At 40.9% G+C, this 25,116-nt stretch overlaps 1 protein-coding gene across 1 annotated transcript in view; it reads right to left on the bottom strand.

Moving 5' to 3' along the window:
- The window catches only part of LOC309556429 (ATP-dependent translocase ABCB1-like), a gene marked incomplete at its 3' end in the record, with an annotated part of 65,368 nt that extends 41,160 nt beyond the window's left edge, over positions 1-24,208 (bottom strand). Inside the window, exons 1-2 of the mRNA XM_082258894.1 lie at positions 24,065-24,208; positions 14,787-14,897 (exon numbers count right to left, since the gene is read on the bottom strand). Of these exons, the coding sequence (XP_082115020.1) occupies positions 14,787-14,884 (98 nt within the window). The 5' untranslated portion in view covers positions 14,885-14,897; positions 24,065-24,208. The remainder of the gene's footprint in view (positions 1-14,786; positions 14,898-24,064) is intronic.
- Between the last annotated feature and the right edge of the window lie 908 nt (positions 24,209-25,116).

The raw sequence follows: 25,116 nt of genomic DNA on the forward strand, positions 1-25,116 counted from the left end.
CATACACTCACCGGCCACTTTATTAGGTACACCTCGCTAGTACCAGGTTGGACCCCCTTTTACCATCAGAACTGCCTTCATTCCTCGTGGCATAGATTCAACAAGGTTTAGGAAACATTCCTCAGAGATTTTGGTCCATATTGACATGATGGCATCACACAGTTGCTGCAGATTTGTCGGCTGCACATCCATGATGTGAATCTCCTGTTCCACCACATCTCAAAGGTGCTCTATTGGATTGAGATCTGGTGACTGTGGAGGCCATTGGAGTACAGTGACCTCATTGTCATGTTCAAGAAACCAGTGGTGGGATGATTTGAGCTTTGTGGCATGGTGCATTATCCTACTGGAATGAGCCATCAGAAGATGGGTACACTGTGGTCATAAAGGGATGGACTTGGTCGGCAACAATACTCAGGTAGGCCGTGGCGTTTAAACAATGCTCAGTTGGTACTAAGGGGCACAAAGTGTGCTAAGAAAACATCCCCCACACCATTACACCACCAGCCTGAAGCATTGATACAAGGCAGGATGGATCCATGCTTTCATGTTGTTCACACCAAATTCTGACCCTACCATCTGAATGTCACAGCTGAAATCGACTCATCAGACCAGGCAATGTTTTTTGATCTTCTATTGTCTACATTTGGTGAGCCTGTGCTAAATGTAGCCTCAGTTTCCTGTTCTTAGCTGACAGGCATGGCACCTGGTGTGGTCTTCTGCTGCTGTAGCCCATCTGCTTCAAGGTTTAATGTGTGGTGTGTTTAGAGATGGTGTTCTGCATACCTTGGTTATTTGGGGTACTGTTGCCTTTCTATCATCTCTAACCAGTCTGCCCATTCTCCTCTGACATCAACAAGGCATTTTCGTCCACACTACCGCCGCTCACTGGATATTTTCTCTTTTTCGGACATCAAACTAGGTGATTTAACACTTAAATCAGCAATATTTGCAGACAACGTTCTAATTTTCACTTCAAATCCAATAAGGGATATGCCAATACTACAAGATATTTTTAATACCATTAAGGGCTGCACAGGATTCAAAATGTATATTTCTAAAAGTAAAATTTTGCCATTAAATACATCAAAGCCAAAAGTATGGGCTTATTGTAATAGTGTCAAGCGTTAGGACACCATTTTGTCTATGGCGTTTATTTTATCTAGTGACACAGGCGACTAGTTCTTTAACGTCTGTCCTTTCCTTACCCCCTTCTTGGAGCGAAAGTAGCAAGCACTTTTGCAGATTCAAGCAGGAGATGTGTCTCCAAGAGCACAGCATGAGATCAAAGCAGATCTTGTCACAAAAACATCCTGCACAGGCCATGTTGTAAAAGCTTATCTGAAGAGCAAATGTCCACTAAAGGCTGTGTGGAATCCACCAGCAAAAGGGTCATTCGGAAAATGACACAGTTAACCACAAACTTCATAATTTTATAGACAAGCAAGATATTTCTCTAGAAAATATATATTTGAATGCCAGATAAAATACCGATCGAATTAAGATCAAACTTGATCACTGTCGGTGCTAGGGGAGACAAGCTAGCGATCAGATGCCTCACAGGTCAGAGGTCCGAGATAACCAGTGTTTGGTGTCTATAAAAATAGAATTAAATATAGTACCATAAAATATCAGATTCAAGCATGTAGCCGTTACATATTTCAAGATATGAGTGCTTTTAATAATCTGCCTAAATGGGAGGTCCCTTAGCAGTTTATGGCCCCAGTGTCTATTGGTCAAGTACTTCTGGTGACACCCCCCTGGGGGGTCAGAGAAAAGAGAGAGAGCTGATGGAGCTCTCAGTCTTCATTCTACCATCCAAGCAATAACATCGCTTTAAGAGAAGGACCGATCGAATGTTGAGCTTCTGAAACTAAGATAATACCAGGACTTTTTTAAATGCAAGTATATTCACTCTTTCTCTTCATATTTCTAAATTGCTGTATTGTGTCTCTATTTCTTTGTAATCCATTTTTCTGTAAATATTTTTATATGCACCAATCTTCACCTTTCTTATAATTAAACCTTATTTTGAAAAGTGTTAACTTTGTCTCTAAGCTCTTAAACTCAAACTGACCCAAAAGGACCTGCCTCCTGAAAGAGTGCTACGGTTTAGGCTAACCTATCTGAACATTCTTGTCTGAGGTGACAGTGGGTGTTACAGATGGTTATTCTAAAGTCATAATTGGTATTTCTAAAATTACGAGCGTCCTCTGGGCTCATTATAAACATAGAGGTGGTGGCAGAGAAAGGGTTAATTGTTTAATTGGCCCGGTGACAAACGCTCTCAGTCTGCTGGCATCTAGATTGTGGTCCCGCAAGCTGGACAATCTGTGTGCAGCTGAGAGTGGCATTGTTACGCAAGTGACGGCAGGGTGTGAGATTGCTTGGTCTTTGGTCACGAGTTGGATGAGAAGGCCAGGGGTCTGATACCCGCCACCGTCACACTTATATTTCCCCATTTAAAATAGCTTCTTAATATATCATATACCTAGGGATAAAAATAGGAAGAAAGCCTACATCACTATAATTTTTTAATTACCCACCACTTATTTCTAAAATTGTATCAGAGTTGGAAGCATGGATGAGTCTTCCAATCTCACTTTTTGGGAGGTGTCATCTTTTTAAAATGGTCTCCTTCGCTAAACTTTTATATCTAATGCAGACCATCACACTTTTACTCAAACATACAGACATCAAAACAATAACTAAAGTCAACCCATCTTTTTTATGGTGATCAAAAAACCACGCATCTCTATTTCCGAGCTATACCTTCCAAAGAGTGAAGGAGGATTAGGTCTTCCTAACATTAGGATTTATAACCTGGCATGTCTTTTGAGGATTGGTATAGATCGGATATTAGAAAATTCTAACTACTCAAATAAAACATTAGAGGCAGCAATGGTGTCTCCACTGAATCTAACAGCTATATTGCATTGCAACCCTAAAACTCTATCTGATAAGCTACAAAACAATCTACTTTTACAGGACACCCTTATCGGTATGGCGTATGATTAGGAGAGCTCTAAGACTGCCATCGATGAGCTCTAAAAATCTTCCTTTGCATGGAAACCCAAAAATGGACAGTGCAACCAATGCCAAAGTTCCAAACGTATGGAGAACAAAAGGAATACAAACAGTAATGTCCATTTAACATCAAGAAACATCAAAACTAAAATCTTTTAGAGAGCTGTCTACAGAATTTCAACTGACTAACAGAAGACCGTAGATATTATTACAATCGACTAACTAAAAATATCAAGTCTTGTTATAGTTTGAAAAAATACTCTTTTCAGCAATCTCTAATAGACCATGCAATACAACATCAAATATACTCAATATCTGTCCCATTCTCCATTAAACTATCAATTAACAGCATCAAAGAGATGCTCACTATTGAAAGGATGGACTAAGGAATTTCCAGACGAGGCATTATATGATAAACTTCTCGAAGAATATAAAAAAATTTGCAGTTCAATAACTAGCAAAAATTGGAGGGAAACACAAATCAAGCTAGGTATTACATCGAGCTTTCGTGCCCTTCCTAATTCATAAATCAGATCCACCATACGACCCACACTATTTCATAGAATGTGGAGCTGTGCCAAGATATCTACCTTCTGGGACCAAATTCTAAACTACATTCATACTACATTAAGGATACAAATTGACAAGGATCCTATGATCTGCCTTTTTGGATGTTTTGGCCCTTCCTCCTTATCAACATCCTTAACACCAGTTACAATACCATCACGGTCTTCACTATGTTTGTTGACGGCTCGCAGAACTATATTAAAATCCTGGACATCACCTACTGCTCCCAAATTAACTACGGTTAAAAAAGGAACTGAAATCCTTGGTGTATATTGAATATTGCTCTACAAAAAGTTTCTTTAACCTATGGCAAAGATTTATGGAACACTCATTTTCAAACTTGGAAATATAACAACTGTTGACACCATTTCTTTATACTGAATGGTACATTAAAGCAAATATTTCTACCAAGTGATTCCTAGTATCAACAATTTTTCCCCAAGTGTCTGTGGAAATTATAAGGATCTATAACATCAGGGCTTTTTTTCAGCTGGAACTTGGTGGAACTCAGTTCCACCACCTCTGGCTCAGGCCCTCTGCTCCATGCTCACCACTATCACTTGTAAAAACACAGAAGTCCGGCTTCTGTATTTAAAAGTGACAGCTTGTCTCCCAACGGCTCCCACAAGTCTGATCTCTTAAGTGGCTCCCACTGAGTTCAGGATGGGGACAAGGGAGATGCAGGTGCCCAGGGTGGAACATGGATGCTGACACCCCACTGGATAATCTCCCTGCAAGTGAGAGAGAAGCAGAGCCATCTACAGTATGCAGGGAGGTACTAGAGCCAGCTGGATGCTTCAGCTTAATAAAGCAAAAAAATTAAAACATGTGGAAGATGGTGGAGCGTTTAAAGAAGGGGGAGAAGATAGAGGCAGTGAAGGGAGGGTTGCATGCAGAGGTCAGACCTGAAGAGGGGTGAAAATGAGATGTGGATTAGGGATGCAGAGAAAAGCAGCTTTCGAAGAAGGCTGAACTCTGTACTCTGTGCATAGCACACCCCTAAACTCTGCACTCTGTGTATAGCACAACCCTAAACCCTGCACTCTGTATGCAGCACAACCCTAAACCCTACACTCTGTATGCAGCACAACCCTAAACTCTCTACTCTGTGTGTAATCCCCCCCCCCCCCAAAAAAAACACAAAAAAAAAAAAAACACTCAGCTCTTCACGAAAGGCACGAATTTGACCACACCCAATAATTTGGTAATAGTTACCTATTTACATATATGTTAATGTGATTGAAATTGCATGATATCAATGCAGTAAAACATTAGTAGTGGGTTAGATACAAGCTATGTACAACTACGCCTTTCTGTTTGAGGCTTGTAAACTGCAAATTTTCAATAAAAATATTTGAGAAGAAAAAAAAGAAAAAGGCACTGCAAAAGGTGCCTGAAGAACGAGTCAAGCGAAGCCGCATAGATGTGAACCTAGACTTATTGTCAAAGCTTAATTGAACAAGCTGAAGTTAGAAGCTGATTGGCTACCATGCACATATGCACCAGATTTTTCACTTTCCAGTTTTATTAAATCAACTCCACTGTGTGTTCTGACACCTTTCTATCAGAACCAGCATTAATTTTTTCAGCAATTTGAGCTACAGTAGCTCTTATTTTGGATTGGACCACATGGGCCAGCCTTTGCCCCCCCCCCCAGCTGCATCAGTGAGTCTTGGCCGCCCATGACCCTGTTACCGGTTCACCTGTTTTCCTTTCTTGGACCACTTTTGGTAGGTCCTGACCACTGCAGACCGGGAGCATCCCACAGTAGCTGCAGTTTTGGAGTTGCTCCGACCCAGTCATCTAGCCATTACAATTTGGCCTTTGTCAAAGTCACTCAAATCCTTATTTTGCTTTCAACACATTAACTTCAGAGACAACATGTTCACTTGCTGCCTAATATATCCTACTTACTTTTAGGTGCCATTGTAATAAGATAATCAATGTTATTTACTTTACGTGTCAGTGGTCAACATGTTATGGCTGATCGGGATAGATAGATAGATAGATAGATAGATAGATAGATAGATAGATAGATAGATAGATAGATAGATAGATAGATAGATAGATAGATAGATAGATAGATAGATAGATAGATGAACTCTTTGCCGAAATCCTACTGAAATTGGCAGTAATGTAACACACACCTTGTATGTCAAGGTCTAGTTTTGCTCCAGGTGTTCAGATATTTACTTTAACGCACTTCTGATTTATTACACTGATATATGGTCCTCTTACGCTGTACAGAAGCAATTCTCTTCCATGCATGTGAAGTACATGTTCAGGAAGAGTCCAAAGTTCTACCAATGTAAATGGTATACCCATTACACTGGACACATAAGAACTTTCAAGAAATAAAATGTAATGGTCAGATGAGCTATAATACATTATGTCTATTCTCTTATACGGTCATATGAAAAAATAAAGAAAGCTACTGCTAGCAAAAATATTGAATTTAACAAAAAAAAGAAAAGAAAAGTGTTGTGAAATAGTAGTTCAAAGACTTTTTCCTTTTGAGAATTTTTCATTTTAAATACAAGTTTCAATATTAAATGAACTGAAACGTGTGTTTAACCACTTCAGTACAGTAAACTTTCACCCCCTTTCTGCCCAGGCCAGTTTTCAGACTTTGAATGACAATTACTCAGTCATGCAACACTGTACCCATATTATATTTTAATCATTTTTTGAGACGGATAGAGCTTTCTTTTCATCGTATTTGATCTCCACTGGGTTTTTATCTTTATTTTTTTTTTTTTTTTTTGCTATATAAATGAAAAAATTCTGAAAAATCGTAAAAAACAAATAACATTTTTTAGTTTTTGGTATAACATTTTGCAAATAAATAATATTTCTTCATAAATTTAGGCAAAATGTATTCTGTTACTTTTTTTTGGCATCCCAAAGTCTACAATATACAGCATATATAAATATACACTTGTAAATTAAACAATCCATATATATTGACTACCAATCTCATTTCTTGAGGCCCTAAAATGCCAGGGCAGTACAAATACCCCCCAAATTACCCCTTTTGGAAAGTAGACAACCAAGTTATTTAGTAGGAAGCATGGTGAGTTTTTTTTTTTTTTTTTGTACTTTTTTGTCACAACTTTTTTGGAAAATATAGAAATTAAATATGATTTGTTTTTGTTTTTTCACTATTTTTTTACATACTGTCACCAGAGCCATACAGCACTACCATATGACTGGTGTAGCTGTGATCAGGGACACAGACTGGCGACAGTATGTAAAAATAATAATAATAATCATTTTTTTTCAATTGTTTTAACATTTATTTTTTTATTAATATTATTTATTTATTTATTTTTTACATACCATGACCAGAGCAGTACAGGGTCACTTTAGTGGTTTTTTTTTTGTTTTGTTTTTTACCCTATGATTGCTTATTACAGTGATGATTACTATATAAGCAATCATTTTTATGAATGGCACAAGGGAGAGGACATCATATGATGTCTACCTGGGATAATGGTGCTCCTGCTCGGCCTTATTAGCATAATAAGACTGGGCAGGAGGTGGTTAAACAATCATATCTTTTTTAACGAGACCCTGTCACCTGACCATTCGTTTCATAAAAATATTCCTATACAAGTTTTAATGCATGCAATGTTTTTTATTTGCCTAAAAAGGCTTCCCTTTTGTAGACATCTGAAAGAGACTGCTGCTGGGCACCACCATCTTGGATGCAATGTCAGTAGCTGCAGCGCTGTCACACAAAGATGCTTTATAGTATTCCCCTTCGCTCCTCCCCGGCAGCTACATAAAAGTTTATGTAGCGAGGTGCGGAGAGGGGTGGAGAGCTGGGCCAGCCTAGAAAGTATTTAGATCAGTGGTTCTTAACCTGGGTTCGATCGAACCCCAGGGGTTCGGTGAGTCAGCCTCGCGGGTTCGGCGGAGGCACACCCGACTCATATGATCCGTGATGACACACACAGTGGTGGGATTCAGTATATCATCCTCCTGATCCGCTGACCGCTCTGCTGCTCTCTCTGTCCTCTGTCGGCGCTCTCTCTCTGCAGGGAGGTGGCCGGAGCCCACACACTGCACTGGTTGCTAGGCTAGAGCCGCTTAGCATCTAGCAACCAGTGACGTCACCCCTTTCTCCTCCAGGCCTCCGCCTCCCAGACAGCCCCCGACTCCCCGCCTATTACAATTTGACTCTAGCAGGAAAGGGTGGACCCGGGGCGCAGAGCAGTGCGCCATGAGCCCACCCATTGTGTGACAATAGCGAATGATCTCTGCATTAAAGGGGGCACGCAGCACGCTGGTCTCTGCATTGAAAGGGGGCACGCTGGTCTCTGCATTGAAAGGGGGCATGCTGGTCTCTGAGCATTGAAAGGGGGCACGCTGGTCTCTGAGCATTGAAAGGGGGCACGCTGGTCTCTGTGCATTGAAAGGGGGCACGCTGGTCTCTGTGCATTGAAAGGGGGCACGCTGGTCACTGTGCATTGAAAGGGGGCACGCTGGTCACTGGGCATTGAAAGGGGGCACGCTGGTCAATGTGCATTGAAAGGGGGCACGCTGGTCATTCTGCATTGAAAGGGGGCACGCTGGTCACTGTGCATTGAAAGGGGGGCACGCTGGTCAATGTGCACTGAAAGGGGGCACGCTGGTCACTGTGCATTGAAAGGGGGCACGCTGGTCACTGTGCATTGAAAGGGGGCACGCTGGTCATATATACCTAAAATAATATATACCTATGTTTTGAATTTGAAAAAATCATATTTTATTTTTCCAATTAAGAAGGGTTCGGTGAATGCGCATATGAAACTGGTGGGGTTCAGTACCTCCAACAAGGTTAAGAACCACTGATTTAGATACTTCCAGAAGAGGTGAGGGCTTTGACATGCAAGGAGGTAGGAGGCTAATCCAGGGAATTGACTTGTCAAATTTTCTTGAAAGTTTAAAGGCACATTGTAAGTGAATGTAAATTAATTATTGGAAGGTATAAACACTGCAAGTAAGCATTTAACCACTTCATGCAAAATCACGTACCTGTACGTCGATTTGAACAAGTGGATGTACCGGGGTGATCCCTGCAGCTAGGGACATCACCCCGGTACCAATTTTTTAGAGTGGACAGTTGGCTTTCATGTGATAACAACTGATGTGGCTAAATAGCCACTCAGCCGTTATCACAAGCAGTGGGAGGGGATGTCCCCCCACTCTCGACGCCTTTCACCATTCCGCCCGGGTCTCCCATCCCACCGGGAGACCTGAGCGACTAGCCGACACATCCGCCGGCTGGACGTAGTACCGAACAAAGCCGGATTCAGCTATGATCAGATCTCTGATGTAGTAACCTGGAAGCGAAGTCACAATGTCACTTCCGGTTTGATTGGCTGCCAACGGCGCCGATATTAAAAAATACAAGGTATTTGAAAATTCAGATTTTGGCATTTTGAATACTTTGAAGTGCAAAGGAGGGGTTTGGCGTCTTTTAGACCCCCGATCCCTCCATAAAAAGTACCTGTCACTGCCTATTACTGTCACAATGGATGTTTACATTTCTTGTGACAGCAATAAAAGTGATTAGAATTTTTTTTTTTTAAAGAAACAGTGTAAAAATAATAAAAAAATAAATAACTAGAAAGACCATCCCTGTCCCCGCGTGCTCGCATACCAAAGAAAACGCATACTTAGGTTGCGCCCGCAAATGTAAACAGTGTAAAAATCACACATGTGAGGTATCGCCGTGATTGTTAGAGCAAGAGCAAAAATTTTAGCAAAAGAGCTCCTCTGTAACTTTAAAAAATGTTAAAAACGTTGCCTATTGGAGATTATTAAGTACTGTAGTTTGCCACAATTCCATGAGTCCGTACAATTTTAAAGCGCAACATGTTAGGTATCTATTTACTCAGTGTAACATCATCTTTCACAATAGACAAAAAATTGGGCTAACTTTACTGTTTTTTTTAAATTCAGTAAATTGTATTTTCCCCCCAAAAATTGTGTTTGAAAGACTTCTGCGTGAATACCATGTGACATAAAATATTGCAACAACCCCCATTTTATTCTCTAGGGTCTTTGTTAAAAAAAAATAATAAATATATATACATTTCTAGTGAAAAATACAAATTTTAACTTGTAAACAACAAATGTCAGAAATAGACTTGTTTTTGAAGTGGTTAAAAATACTTTCATTGCTATTAACTGCATTTTTTTAAGTTGCTGACAGAGTCTGTTTAAAGGTTCAGGCCATCCAAAACTTACATTTCAGTATTTGGTAGAGGCTGAAGGTTTAAATCAATGGACTATTTCTTGTATCTCTCTACTACACTACTTGCTGTGGCCATTAGGAGGGGTCGTCACTCTCCTTGTTAGCTTTTTATTCGATATTTTAAACAATGTAACATGCGGATTTAGAACACACAAAGGTGGGTTGTGGGTACCAAAAACGCCAAGAAATCAGGAACACAGAACAAATTATGGCAAAAGAGATCTTAGTGTTGAGGTATCCAAGACATAAGAAGCAAGCCTATGATGCTCCGCCTTTAACCACTATATACTATTATATACTATAATATTTACCCCCCTTCATGACCGGGCCATTTTTTGCGATACGGCAATGCGTTACTTTAACTGACAATTGTGCGGCCGTACGACGCTGTACCCGAATAAAATTGATGTCCTTTTTTTCCATAAATAGAGCTTTCTTTTGGTGGTATTTGATCACCTCTGCAGTTCTATTTTTGCGCTATAAACAAAAAAAGACTGACAATTTTGGAAAAAAAAAAATATATATTTTTTACTTTCTGCTATAAAACATATCCAATAAAAATAAAAAGAAATCGAATTTCTTCATCAATTTAGGCCAATATGTATTCTACTACATATTTTTGGTAAAAAAAATTCCAATAAACGTATATTGATTGGTTTGCACAAAAGTTATCGCGTCTACAAACTATGGGATATTTATATTTTTTTACCAGTAATGTTGCGATCAGTGACATATAGTGGGACTGCGATATTGCGGCGGACAAGTTGAACACTAACTGACACTTTTTGGGGACCAGCGACACTAATACAGTGATCAGCGCTGAAAATATGCACTGTCACTGCACTAATGACACTGGCTGGGAAGGGGTTAACATCAGGGGCAATCAAAGAGTTAAATGTGTGCCTAGCTGGTGTTTTCAAACTGTGGGGGGATGCCTAGCGGAAGACATGGATCGGTGCCCTTGCTTTGTAGGAACACAGGACCCATGCCTTCTGTACTGACAGAATGGCAATCTGCCTTGTTTACATAGGCAGACCACCATTCTTCCTCTGTACCGAAGGATCAGCGGGTGCTGGCGGATATCGAGTCTGCGGTACAATCAATTCCCACTGTGTATAATCACAGCTGGAGCGGGCCACCAGCAGCTCCCATGTGAGCCCCAGATTCGGAAATGTCCAGTACGTGGTCTGGCGCAGTTTTACCACTTTTCCACTGTATATCTAAGTTATACGGTCAGCAAGGGGTCAACCATTTCGCTTCCAGGCCCTGCGCTCCACTATTAAACGCAGGTGGCTAGACCATTTTTGCAAATTTTCCTTTGGTTTTTTTATTTTTCACTTATGGCTTTCAGAGTTTGTAAAATACCTTCCCAAACCATATACAGTGTTTTCTAAAAACACAGGACCATTAGCATAAAAAGAATGTGCCACTGATTTTTAAGGCAGCGCAAAATTTGCGCAAATGTTTATCAAAACAATAACTAAAACCATTATTAGCGGATGAAAACACAGCTAATTTTACAAAAGTTCCTACTAAATATAAAAGCTGAACCTGCATTGAGTTAATAAATAACAAATATTTGCGCCTTTTTGTGAAATGGTACTACTGATTTTCAAGGCCCCGCAGTATTTGCGCAAATGTTTATCAAAACATTATTTTCGCTGAAAAAATCATTATCAGTAGATAAAAACACAGCAAATTTTACAAAATTCCTGCTAAATTTCTACTAAATATGAAAGCTTAACCTGTGTTGAGTTAATAAATAACAAATATTTGTACATTTTTAATTGCGCCTTTTTGCAAAATAGTGAAAATTGAATGTACCCAAAACATTCTCTAAAATACTGGAGGATTTCATTTTTCACTTACAGCTTTCAGAGTTTGTAAAAGACCCCCCAAACCATATATTTTCTGAAAGAACATGACCAGTAGAAAAAAAGAAGGTGCTACTGATTTTTTAGGCGGCCCTGCAATGTTTGTGCAAATGTTTATCAAATCACTATTTTCACAAAAAAAAAAAAACATTCAAATCCTTATTTGCACACATAAACACAAAATACGTCATTCCTGCGAAATTCCTACTAAGGCCTCGTTCAATGGGGTGTGCTAAAGTGTACGCCCATGGAGGGCCGTGTTTACCTGCACAGGGATGCACAGGTATTCTGTGCATCCCTGTGCAGGCAGTCCTATTCATGTCAATTGGGACACAGCACCTGCAAGGACAGATCTGACATCCATGTGGGTGTAGGTCCATGGACCCAAATCCAGACAGTGTGAGTTCAGGGACATGCATCCACATGGATGTCAAGTTGGGAGCAGTTGCTGTGTCCTTGCAGCTGCTGCGTCTCAACTGACATCAATGCGACTGCCTGTATGGGGATGCACAAAACACACGCAACGATTATCGGCTGACCGATCGGTCGACTTTTGTCCAGTGTTGTTGTGTTGGTTGAAAAGTGCTCTAGACTGCACACAAATTTTCTCGGCCAACAAAAACCAACTTCAGAAGTGATGTCATGTGCTGGTTTACTTTCCGTGTGTTTTTTCTTCTCTGAGCATGCCCAGTCTTGCTCCGCAGATTTTTGTCTGCCGAAATCTGTACTGACTGACCGAAAATCGGCCGTTGTGTTGACGGCCAACAAAAATTTTATAGCATGCACACAAGATTGTATTCGGCCGAAAAGTCGCAGTCGGTTGTCGAAAGCATCATACTAACAAGCCGAAAATCGGCCGATCAGACGTTGGCCGAAAATTCACGGCCAACTATCGATGCGTGTGTACGAGGCATTAAACACGGCCCTGTAGTAGTATGACCCGCGTGAACAAGGCCTTAGGCTTTGTTTAGACTTATGGTTGGGGGGGGGGGCAGCAAAAATGCACGATTGAGCTGCATTTCTGCCACCTACCAACCACACCCCTCAAGCTGCATTAGGCAGCGAACGAGAGTGTTTACATGCCAGGGCTGCAATGCTTTGCGCCGGTGGCAAAGCTGACCTGGCTTGTAGCGATGCCGCCTGCCGAACCCTACACATTCAAATGAATGGGGAAGCGCTGCAAATGCCCTGCAACTGGGTGCAATGCATGCAATTGTGGCACATTTGTCAGCAAAAATGGAGTTAAAACAGGCAGTGAGGAGGCATTGCATTATCTCTGCATAGAGGCTCCTAGTCATTTATAAACTGGGGCATAGTAAACACTGTTTACTATACCACTGTGGCAGCTGAACATAGGAGCGATCGGTACAGATCCCTCACTATGAGAAATCAAGGAAAGGAACACGTTTAGCAGCCCCCCCCCCCACTGCTCTCCATCCTGACACCAAGCGATCTCTCTCCTGAGCAGTAGCTGCAGCCGGGAGGGGGGGGGGGGGAAAGTTGGTAGTGCGGGGAGGGGTCCTGGGAGACCGGCAATGCAGGGAACTACAAGGTGGGGTCAAAGTGGTGGCAGGGGGGGTTGGGGATGTAGCTGATTTTGTTTTCCGCTCTGTACCTTCCTAGCAGCATATAAGCTGGGGGGAAGGCAGTGGAGGAAAGCCGCAAGCTGCCGGGGAGGATTGTGTTGTGGGGGGGGGGGGGGAGCTGGTGGTGTCAGGATCAGTGCAGGGGTGGTGAGTATAAAGACTTAGTGAGAGGTACTGCAGGGATTAGTTAGGTGGGGAAGGGGTGTACTTAGGGTAAAGCAGGGAGAAATGGCAGCATAGCAGCGGTGGCAGCAGCAGTGGGGGGGGGGGGGTATTGTTTTGTTCAGCAGAGTCCGCTGAACAGTTCTGATATAAACTCATGGTCACTGAAGACCATACGCTTATAAGACAAGGAGGAGTGTGAGACCTGGCCAGCTGAAAGCAGTTCTGTAGGTCCGTACGCCGTATGGACCTGGCAGTGAAAGGGTTAAAGTGTCACTAAACCCACATCATAAAAAGTGATCAGTAAACGGTGCGTTACATGCTGTTCATACTAACTTACTCACTGTATTCTGCAAAAAACCTGGTTGATCCTGCTGCTCTTTATCTCCCCCTTCTGTCCAAGTTCCCAATTCAGCTACAGATTCTGCAGCTGTGGTGACAACTCTGCACATGCTCAGTTTTTAGTGAGTCTCTCTAAGCTGAGAATTTCCTCCTTATCACATCTGAGCACCCCTTGTGAATATATACACATATGGGCATATACACAGTGGTAAATGACAGCCCACTACCTCCATCCTCCTCTATGCCTACTAACCAGCTAAACACAATGGGGTGTGGAATAATACATGTAGATTAACGGGGGCTTCACCTCCCTCTTATTCTAAAACACAGGCTGGATGGGGCGTGACACAGCCTGTGACTGGCAGATATCTGCCTACACCATGTTATTTCCACAAAATAAAGATTTGATTTCAAATATATATTTGTATGACAATTTAAAACAGTTTATTGATTTTAATTATTTATTTTTTTCTCTGTATTCCAAAGTCTGCTTTTTTTTTAATTTTAAACATGTGACCAGCAGCAGAGGACTAGAGGCTCCTCTTGCTTATGTTTACCAGCAGACAAGCTGGGAAAGATCTGGTTCATGTGGCAGCTGTATATTGGTTAGGAAAAAGATACTTAGATGTTTTTTTTATTCAAATATTTACAGTGCCATCATCCATATACAGAAATAAGAAGAGACAATGTAAAAGTTTAACTAAATGTAAACTTTGAAATGTTTAAATGTAAACTTTAACTAAAATATATTTTTGAATGGACTAGCCCTTTAATACTTCCTAGAGAACAAGGAAATTCAATTTAAGTAATTTGTTTGATAATTTAATTGATAATTTAATTTACTAATCCATTAGGATTTGTGTCTCCTTGGCTGATAGAAGAGGAGCAGACTTGCTTTCAGAAGCTCATGGACCAGCGTTTGAAAACTTAACTAAGATTTTTTTTTTTTTTTAATCACATTTATTCTATTTATTGCACAATCACCTTTTGGCATTGGGGTCGGCAATGTCCACAGTGACATCCCCATTAGCTGGATCCTTCCCCTCAATGTCATTGGCTTCAACTTTCTTGTTTTTGCCCATGATGGAATCCTGTCTGAAAAACAAAAGTTGGTGCAATGTCAAACAAACTTTGTATTAGCAAACATTAATTATAATTATTTATAATAATAATTAATTAATAATAATTAATTATAAAGAGAGCAGGGGCATATTGCTCCTGTTGATTCTGTATGCCTTTTCCTCCTCAATAAAAGTTGAATTTACAAAAAAAGAGAGCAGGGGCACTGGCCATGGTACAAACTGGTATGTAAGACTCCTTTTTGCACATTTTTTAATTGCAACAGTTAAAAAAAAAAAAAAAAAGCATAAAAAATGAAACAAAAGCTATAGGGCGTCTTCACTTTTGATATAATACATACATCAAAATACATTTCAAGTAAAAATCCCATTTTTGCCTAGGTGGCTGTTTCTCATTTATGAGCTGCAGTTTAATGAGAAAGGGAAACTATATCACGAGTAAAAAAAAAATAGGGATGAAAGAAATGTACAAAAAAAAAACAAAAAACAGCAGCACTATGGGGCCTCATGTACACTCCTTCTGATAAAAAGATGTTTAGGAGCAGTTGGGTGTTTTTTCCTCAGCCCCTGGACTCTCCTCTATGTTATCTTATCTGTCCGTGTACACCGAGATGTTTTGTTTAGAGGCAGTTGAGTTTAGTGGCATTTTGGAAAGAAAAAAAAATGCGTTCAGATGGAAGTTTATTGGCATTTGAAACGCCAAATGCTTGTAACAGCGTGTAAATGCGTCTAAACGCAATAACTCTCATTTATAAGCGTTTCCTTTATAGGTGTTTTCAATGTGGATACATTTCTGACCATTTTACAATGTAAAAACGCTTCTAAACGCAAACGCTGCTAGACGCGCATAAACGCTGAAAACCAAGGTTTTTAACCATCGGTTACTAGCTGTCTAGTAGTGGAAGGAAAGAAGGAAGGGAAAGGAAAGGAATGGAGGGGAGAAAGGGAGAAGAATGGAGGAAAGGAAAGAAAAGAGGGAAGGAAGTGAGGTCATAGAGGGAAGGAAGTGAGGTCATAGAGGGAAGGAAGGATATAAGGGAGAAGAAAGGAAAGGAAAGGAGAAGAATGGAGGGAAGGAAAGAAAAGAGGGAAGGAAGTGAGGAAAAAGAGGGAAGGAAGGATAGATGGAGAAGAAAGGAAAGGAATGGAATGGAGGGGAGGAAAGGAGAATAATGGAGGGAAGGAAAGAAAAGAGGGAAGGAAGTGAGGTAAAAGAGGGAAGGAAGGATAGATGGAGAAGAAAGGAAAGAAATGGAATGGAGGGGAGGAAAGGAGAATAATGGAGGGAAGGAAAGAAAAGAGGGAAGGAAGTCAGGTAATAGAGGGAAGGAAGGATATAAGGGAGAAGAAAGGAAAGGAAAAGAGAAGAATGGAGGGCAGGAAAGAAAAGAGGGAAGGAAGTGAGGTAATAGAAGGAAGGAAGGATAGAAGGGAGAAGAAAGGAAAGGAAAGGAATGGAATGGAGGGGAGGGGAGGGGAGGAAAGAAAGGATGCAAGAAAAGAATGGAGGGAAGAAAGGAAAGGAGAAGAATGGTGGGATGGAAATAATGGCGAAGAATGGTGAGAAGGAATGAAAAGAGAAAAATAAAGGGAAGGAAAGAAGGGAAAGAAGAAAAGAGAAGAAAGGAAGGGACGCTTTTACATAATTACAGAGAAAAAGTTGCAGGTACAAACTTCTAGATGACAGGTAATTACTACTTCCACAGCAAAACAATATAAACAACTTCCAGATTCTGCAGCACAACCCTCCTTCTTCCACCAACTGTGTAAACATAATTAGGTTAAAAATGATACATGTATACTTTTTTGGAGTTGAAAATTGGAGTTATAAAAAAAAAAAGACACATGTCCATTGATTTAACCACTTCAGTGCTGGGCACTTTCACCCCCTTCCTGCCCAGGCTAATTTTCAGCTTTCAGCGCTGTCACACTTTGAATGACAATTGTGCGGTCATGCAATGCTGTGTCCGTATTTCACACAAATAGAGCTTTCTTTTGATGGTATTAAATCACTGCTGGCTTTTTTATTATTTTGTTTAAAAAAACAAAGAAAGACCGAAATGTTGGGGAAAAAAAAAAGTTTTGTTAGTTTCTGTCCAAAAATTTTGTGAATAAGTAATTTTTCTCTTTCACTAATGTGTGCTAATGAGACTGTATTGATGGGCACTGATGAGGTGGCACTGATGAGGAGGCACTGATGGGCACTAATAAGCAACACTGATATACAGCACTGATGAGCACTGATAGGAAGCACTGATAGGTGGCACTTATGGGCAATTGATAGGTGGCTCTGATGGGCACGTTGGGCTGCACTTATGGGCGGCACTGATGAGCAGGCATTGAAAGGCAGCACTGACTTGCATCACTGATGGGCACAGATTGGCCTCACTGATGGGCACAAATTGGCATCACTGATGGGCACAGATTGGCCTCACTGATGGGCACAAATTGGCATCACTGATGGGCACTGCTGGGCACTGTTGGGGCTACATTGATATTCATAGCACTAATTATCTATACAGGTCTCCTGTGTGAGGAGATGCCATTGATCGGATCTCTTCTCCTCTTACTCTGTCAGTGTGAGGTGAGCACAGACATAAAGGACATTTCCTTGTTTACATGTGATCAGCTGTGACTGGACACAGCTGATCACATGGGTAAAAAGCCGCGTCATCGGCTCTTTACCAAGATCAGGGTTGCGCCGTGTCCCAGTGACACAGCGAGCTTGGGGTGCTGTGCACGCAAACGCAAGCGCAGTGAGACTTGGGTGATGTCATGTGATGTCGCCCCAGAACAATGGAGTATCCCGCCCTTCATCATTTATACAGCAGGCGGGAGGTAGTTAAATAAATAGACAAAAATAAATAAATACACCATTTATCCAGCAGAAGGCAAAACCCTTAGGCTACGTTCACATGTGGGCTTAGCGGATCACGGGCAGAATCCCTGCAATTCTGCCCGCGATCCGGAATCATTGAAAACGCCTGTGCGATGCCTGTGATTTGCAATGGCACCCCAAACGCTGTGCGATGTTGCCGCGATTTCCGCCTGCTGAATTGCGGTAACATCGCGCAAACAGAATCGCGGGATGCATGACGCACAAAAGAAGCTCCTGTACCTTTTTGGGCGTCATGCGTCCCGCGATTCTGTGATTCTGCCCGTGATCCGCTACGCCCACATGTGAACGTAGCCTTATAAAGAATGGTCAAACTTACAGGGGAACACAATCTTTCCTGACCCTGGAGGCAATCAGATACTCCCTGAATCATCAGACCAAAGCTGGCCATACACTAGAAGTGTCGAACAATCTCGACAAGTGCATTAGATAATGCCTACAGAGACTTAACAAATGCCATTTGCAAGTACTTCAAAATTTTATATGATTTTAATAGAGATGCATGGAAACATATCGACCGAAAATGGTGTTATCGGCATTTTGCCGATAAGGGAAAAAGGTGCTGATAATGGCGCAGAAAACGCATGTGATTTTGCCATGATTTTACTGTGAATTCACAGCGATTTTGCACCCATTTTACCACAATTTTACTGTGCCTAGGATTTTTTTCATAGGTCATGTGACATCAAATACATAACACGGGTGCGTTAATGATGCGACCTTGCTGCAATTTCAATGCATTTCAATGGGGAGGTGCGACATGCAGCAAGCAGGATTAGGGCTGGGATCACACTGGTGCGAACACAGACATTGCATGTGATTCGCATCGCATTGCTGTACAGATCATATGCAATGTCTGTACGATGTAAATCATATCGCATTTGCACCAAAATGGTGCAGGACCCTTTTTTTGGTCCGCACTGGAATCAAATCAAATGTGTGTTCACACCCATGCGATCTGATTCCGGAGCCATTTCACAGTTCGCACTGCGATTTGCGAACCAATCTGGGGCTGTCATTATTTTAAATTGACAAGCGCAGCGAATTCGCAGATGTCAGTGTGAACCGCCAGCGATTAAGGTGCGATGGGGGAACCCGCACAGGAATCACGCTGGTTCCCGCATCGCACAAGTGTGAACCAATGTGAAGACATACACATACATTTTTCTTGAGCTTTTCTTGTGCTAAAGATGCCAAAAACGGCGGACAGTAAATTCATATTCAATTAAATCAGAGTTTCTCAACCAGGGTTTCTCCTGAGGTTACTAGGGGTGCCTTGAGAAATGGGCAATTTCTGCCTCTCAGATAAATTTCCAATGACACCATTGTTCCCTTTAGCTATCTGTAAGGGGGGTAATTCTTCCCAATGGTGACATAGTAGGGGTTCCCCGAGACCAAAAATTTATTTCAAGGGTTCCTCTGTGTTGAAAAGGTTGAGAAAGGCTGAATCAAACTGATGATATTAACCACTTAAGGAGCTCTCGCTGCAGTTATACTGCGGCAGGCAGCCCCTCCTGCGCAAACCGACGTAGGTATACATCGGTCGCGTGCCTGCAGCTAGGGGGTGAGCGCGTGCCGGCAGCGGCATGCTCCCGCCTCCACTCGGCACCGGGTACTTGGATGCACGGGGCAGGCGGCTCCGATTGCCGTCTGACAACCGCGATTGTTCCCCGCTGAGAGAGAAGGACAGTCGGCTGTTGTAAACACAGCTAACCGTTCTTCTCCCTGGAATGATCACAGAGCTCCTGTCATCCTTCTATGTAGGATCGCAGGTCTCTGTGATCATTTCACAAGCCATGCCCCCCCCCCCACAGTTAGAATCACTCCCCTAGGCTCACATTTAACCCCTTGATCACCCACAGTATTAACCCCTTCCCTGCCAGTGTAAATATTACAGCAACAGTGCATATTTTTAGCACTGATTACTGTAGTAATGTCACACGTCCCCCCAAAAGTGTCAAAAATGTCAGTTAGTGGTCTGTCCGCCGCAATGTCGCAGTCCCGCAAAAAATCACAGCGGCCATTACTATTACTAAAAAAAAAACAATAAAAATGACATAAATCTTTCCCGTAGTTAGTAGGTGCGATAACTTTTGCGCAAACCAATCAAAATACGCTTATTGTGATTTTTTTTTTTTTTTACCAAAAATATGTAGCAGAAAACAAATTTGCCTAAAATGTTAAAAAAAAATGTATTTTTACTTTTTTTTTTGGGAATGTTATATAACAGAAAGTGAAAAATATTGTTTTGTTTTTCTCAGAATTGTCGCTCTTTTTTTGTTTATAGCGCAAAAAATAAAAATCGCGGAGGTGATCAAATACCACCAAAAGGAAGTTCTACTTGTGGTAAAAAAATGACATCAATTTTATTTGGGTACAGCGTCGCACGACCGCGCAATTGTCCGTTAAAATAACGCAGTGCCGAATCGCAAAAATGGCCTGGTCATTAAGGGGGCAAATCCATGTGGTCCAGAAGTGGTTAATTGAAAAGTTGAATATAATACAATTTAAAAAAAAATATATAAATATTTTTAAAAACTGTCATTTTCCGTTTCGGATTTTGGCCAAGTGCATCCTGCATTTTTGGTTTCGGTACCAAAATTTCCATTAGGCGCACCTCTAGTTTTTAATATTCGATATTGGAATGCATGTCATTTTCCCAATCATAAACCACATATACTGTCAGAAATTTGTTTGAGAAAAATTTGACATTCTGCTCCATTGAATTTTCTCATCACTGTGGTCGAGAACGAATGTCAATTTGACCCCAATAAGAAACAAACATTCCGAACATTCTGAAAACCAGCATTTTTTATCAAAATTCTGCTAGAGCATGGCCATCGTAAGGTGTTATTTCTAATAAGTAATACTAGCTGGTTATAATTTTGAAACTATTTCCACAATTTCACAGCTTATACGTAAAGTCAGCCATAAAATATTTTTTTTTTCTTCATTCAACCAGCAGGTTAAACAAAAAAAAAACTATTCCCCCATCCACAAATTTGATGTAGCTGGGGGAATCACTCCCCTGTGCTATTGTGTTCTGATGGTGGGGAGCCTTCCCTGCTGTCACAACACATTGATCAGTGTTGCTGGCTACAGCCGGCGGCACTGATCATTTGGGAAAACCCCCACAGGCTGGTTGTACAGAAGTTGATCGGTAGACTGTACCTAATATGATCAACACAAATAACAGCCTGTCCACTTCAATCTCTGCACCCTAAGAAGCTTCTGGTCTAAACTCCCTACACACAACAGTCTAGGGCCCATCTGGACTGACATAAGAGATACGTGCATCTCATTTTCATGATTTGGGGAGCCATGTCATCTGCTAGTATTGGTCCACTGTGTTTTATCAAGTCCAAAGTCAGTGCAGCCCCCTACCAGGAAATTCTAGAGCACTTCATGCTTCCCTCCGCTGACCAGCTTTATGGAGATGCTGATTAATTTTCCAGCAGGACTTGGCACCTGCCCACACTGCCAAAAGTACCAATACCTGGTCACATGATCATGGTATCACTGTGCTTGATTGGCCAGCAAACTCGCCTGACCTAAACCCCATAGAGAATCTGTGGGGTATTATAAAGAGGAAGACGAGAGACACCAGACCCAACAATGCAGACGAGCTGAAGACCGCTATCAAAGCAACCTGGGCTTCCATAACACCTCAGCAGTGCCACAGGCTGATCGCCTCCATGCTACGCCACATTGATGCAGAAATTCATGCAAAAGGAGCCCCGACCAAGTATTGAGTGCATCCTATACTGTACATGGACAGGCTTTTCACTAAGCCAACATTTCTGTATTAAAAATCTTTTTTTTTTTTATTGGACTTTTATGTAATATTCTAATGTAATATTCTAATTTTTTGAGAATCTGAATTTTGAGTTTTCACTAGCTGTGAGCCATAATAATCAAAATTAAAAGAAAGAAATGCCTGAAATATATCAATCCGTGTGTAACGCATCTATATAAAATAAGAGTTTCACTTTTCGAATTGAATTACTGAAATAAAATGAATAATATAATAATAATAATAATAATAACATTTTTTGATGATATCCTAATTTTATGAGAAGCACCTGTATGGCAACCAATATACTAGAAGGAAAGACACAAGTAAGGAACAGTAGAAGGCCCCATGCACAGGACTTTTACCTGCCCAAAAGTCTTATGTGAAATTTTTGGTGCTTTTCCACACCTGGGGAGACGCGGGTGCCGCATACAAGTGAATGACTGAACGCTGAACGCACCAATGGCTTTTGCATCGGCACTTACCTACACATGAGCATATGGCACATTTACCTGAACACTGCGATTTCACATTGGTAGTAATATGCTGCACGCACATACACAGGTAAACGCTAATGCAGAAGCACTTACGGCTCCCAGGGGAAAAAGAAAAGTGCCAGACTTTTAAAGCATGTAAATATCCATGTGCATGAGGCCTAAAAAGAGAGGGGAAAGAAAGAAAACAGGAAAGAAAGATATACAGTATATAGAAAGAGAGAGCGAGAGCAGAAAGTAAACAGGAAAAAGTATATATTATAGAATATATATATATATATATATACACACTATAGAGAGGAAAGAAAGAAAGAAAGAAAGAAAGAAAGAAAGAAAGAAAGAAAGAAAGAAAGAAAGAAAGAAAGAAAGAAAGAAAAAGGAAAGAAAGAGAAACAAAAAAGAAGGGAATTTATATATTGTATTTTTATTTTCTTTTTTTCTTTCTTTCTTTCTTTCTTTCTTTCTTTCTTTCTTTCTTTCTTTCTTTCTTTCTTTCTTTCTTTCTTTCTATACTCAGAAAGATTTACATTATAAGGGCTCTTTCACACGGGCTTTCCGTGTGAAAGGTCCGCTGCGGGACTTTTTTTTTTTTTTTTTCACGGAGCGGATGACATTTCTGTCATCCGCTCCGTAGGTCCGCATATCATCCCATCCGTTTGCGGATGATATGCGGACCTAATGTAAGTCTATGGGGGATTGCGGATGTCAGCGGATGACACCGCTGACATCCGATTTTCCTTCCTTTCCGTTTTTTGAACGGAACAAAAATAGGATTTTTTCTGTTCCAAAAAACGGAACAGAACTGACAGGAGGAAAATCGGATGTCAGTGGATGGTATTCCGCTGACATCCGCAATGCCATAGACTTACATTATGTCCGCAAATCATCCGCAAAAAAATAGGATGATTTGCGGACATACGGAGCGCCCGTGTGAAAGAGCCCTAAAAACTAAGCATTTTGCTATCTGTTTATAGCTGAGTAAACTTGGAGTTACATGTTGTAACATGAATGAACAGGTAGTATTTATTAACATCTGCTTAATTATGTAAATATTTTGAGAAAATTTGCTTAACAGCTAGCCACATAGTCCTGTCATCTTCCACCGTGACAATGCCCCTGCCTATTTCAAGGGCAACATTGCAAGAATTGGGGAAATAAATCGTTAAACATCCACCTTACAGTCCTGATTTAGCACCTTCTGACTTTATCTTATTTCCTTCCTTGAAAATATTTTTTAAATGTACCCATCTTGATACCATTAATGATGTCATGATTGAAACTGTTAAGTAAATCAATGGGGGGGGGGGGGGATAAAGTTCAGGGGGGCAGTTATAAAGTTCAGAGGGGCAGTTATAAAGTTCAGGGGGGCAGTTATAAAGTTCAGAGGGGCAGTTATAAAGTTCAGAGGGGCAGTTATAAAGTTCAGGGGGGCAGTTTTTTCAATATGAAGCCAAGATGAAGAACACGAGGACATGACTCAAACCAACTAGAGGAAAGTTCATAACGAATCTTAGAAAGTATTATTTTACTGAAAGTGTAGTTGATCCTTGGAATAAACTTCCAGCAGAGGTAGTGAGACAGTCAACAGTAAATGGCTTCAAACATGCTTGGGACAAACATAGATCTATAGTCAGAAGCGTCTCTATGCGGAAGGCAAACTTTTTGAATACCTCTTGTATATTTATATAAAAAGAGAAGAGTAGGGGGGAAAGGGAGGAAAAGAGAAAGAAAGAAAGAAAAGAAAGGAAAGGAAAGGAAAGGAAAGGAAAGGAAAGGAAAGGAAAGGAAAAGAAAGACTATTTAGATACACTGTCTCTTTCTTTCTTTCTTTCTTTCTTTCTTTCTTTCTTTCTTTCTTTCTTTCTTTCTTTCTTTCTTTCTTCCTTTCTTTCTTTCTTTCTCCCCTTCTCTTCTCTAAGTTATCCCCCCATGGACATGTGCCAGGAAGTCCCATGTAGAAATCCTCTGAGTGTCATATAAGAACAGTAAGTGTCACTGACCTGTGCAGTGTCGGTGCAGTGCTGTCAGTGTACAGTCCTCCTCCGGTAGAGATGGTGTGGATCCTCCTGTCGGTGTTGTGTATACAGGAGAAGTGTGATCAGAGATAGAGATCGGACTGTCAGCGGAGAGTATGGTGAAGGCGGCTCCTCCTCCTCCTTGTCATACATGGAGATGGATGGCTGGGATCGGGCTGTGGTTGGCTGTGTATGGGAAGGTTGTACAGATGAGGAGGGGACAGTGAGTGTCAGGATCAGCCCTCCTTGTATACTGCACATAACACTCACTTACATCATCCTCCCCCTATCCAATCTCCTGTATATGTCTGAGTTCATCGGGTCTCTTGGAGGAGGATGACATCATATCCTGTGTCAGTGCTGATATCATACTCCATCATTCATATCCCTGCACAGGCTGCTCACCTCTAGGGGTCCCCATACACCTCACAATATCACCATATCTGTACAATCTTCTTTACCAAAACTGTAATGTTTGTAATATGAGCTTCTACCTAATATATCCAATCAATCTGTATCCATTTACACACACCCTTGTATTACATAGATGCTGGTAGATCTAAAGATAGCCATCCACTATACAATCTGATTGTACTACAACCCCCTTTACATTTACTAGAACATGCACTTACCTTACTTGATTACATTTTCCAAAAGAACCTTTTGAATACCCAAGAAAGAAAGAAAGAAATAAAGAAATAATGGGAATATATATATTGGATTTCTATCTATCTATCTATCTATCTATCTATCTATCTATCTATCTATCTATCTATCTATCTATCTATCTATCTGTCTGTCATCTATCTATCTATCTGTCTGTCATCTATCTATCTATCTATCTATCTATCTATCTATCTATCTATCTATCTATCTATCTATCTATCTGTCTGTCTGCTATCTATCTATCTATCTATCTATCTATCTATCTATCTATCTATCTATCTATCTGCTATCTATCTATCTATCTATCTATCTATCTATCTATCTATCTATCTATCTATCTATCTATCTATCTATCTATCTGTCTGTCTGTC

This window comes from Pelophylax lessonae (assembly GCF_965119305.1).
Source record: "Pelophylax lessonae genome assembly, chromosome: 5".
Classification (NCBI taxonomy): domain Eukaryota; kingdom Metazoa; phylum Chordata; class Amphibia; order Anura; family Ranidae; genus Pelophylax; species Pelophylax lessonae.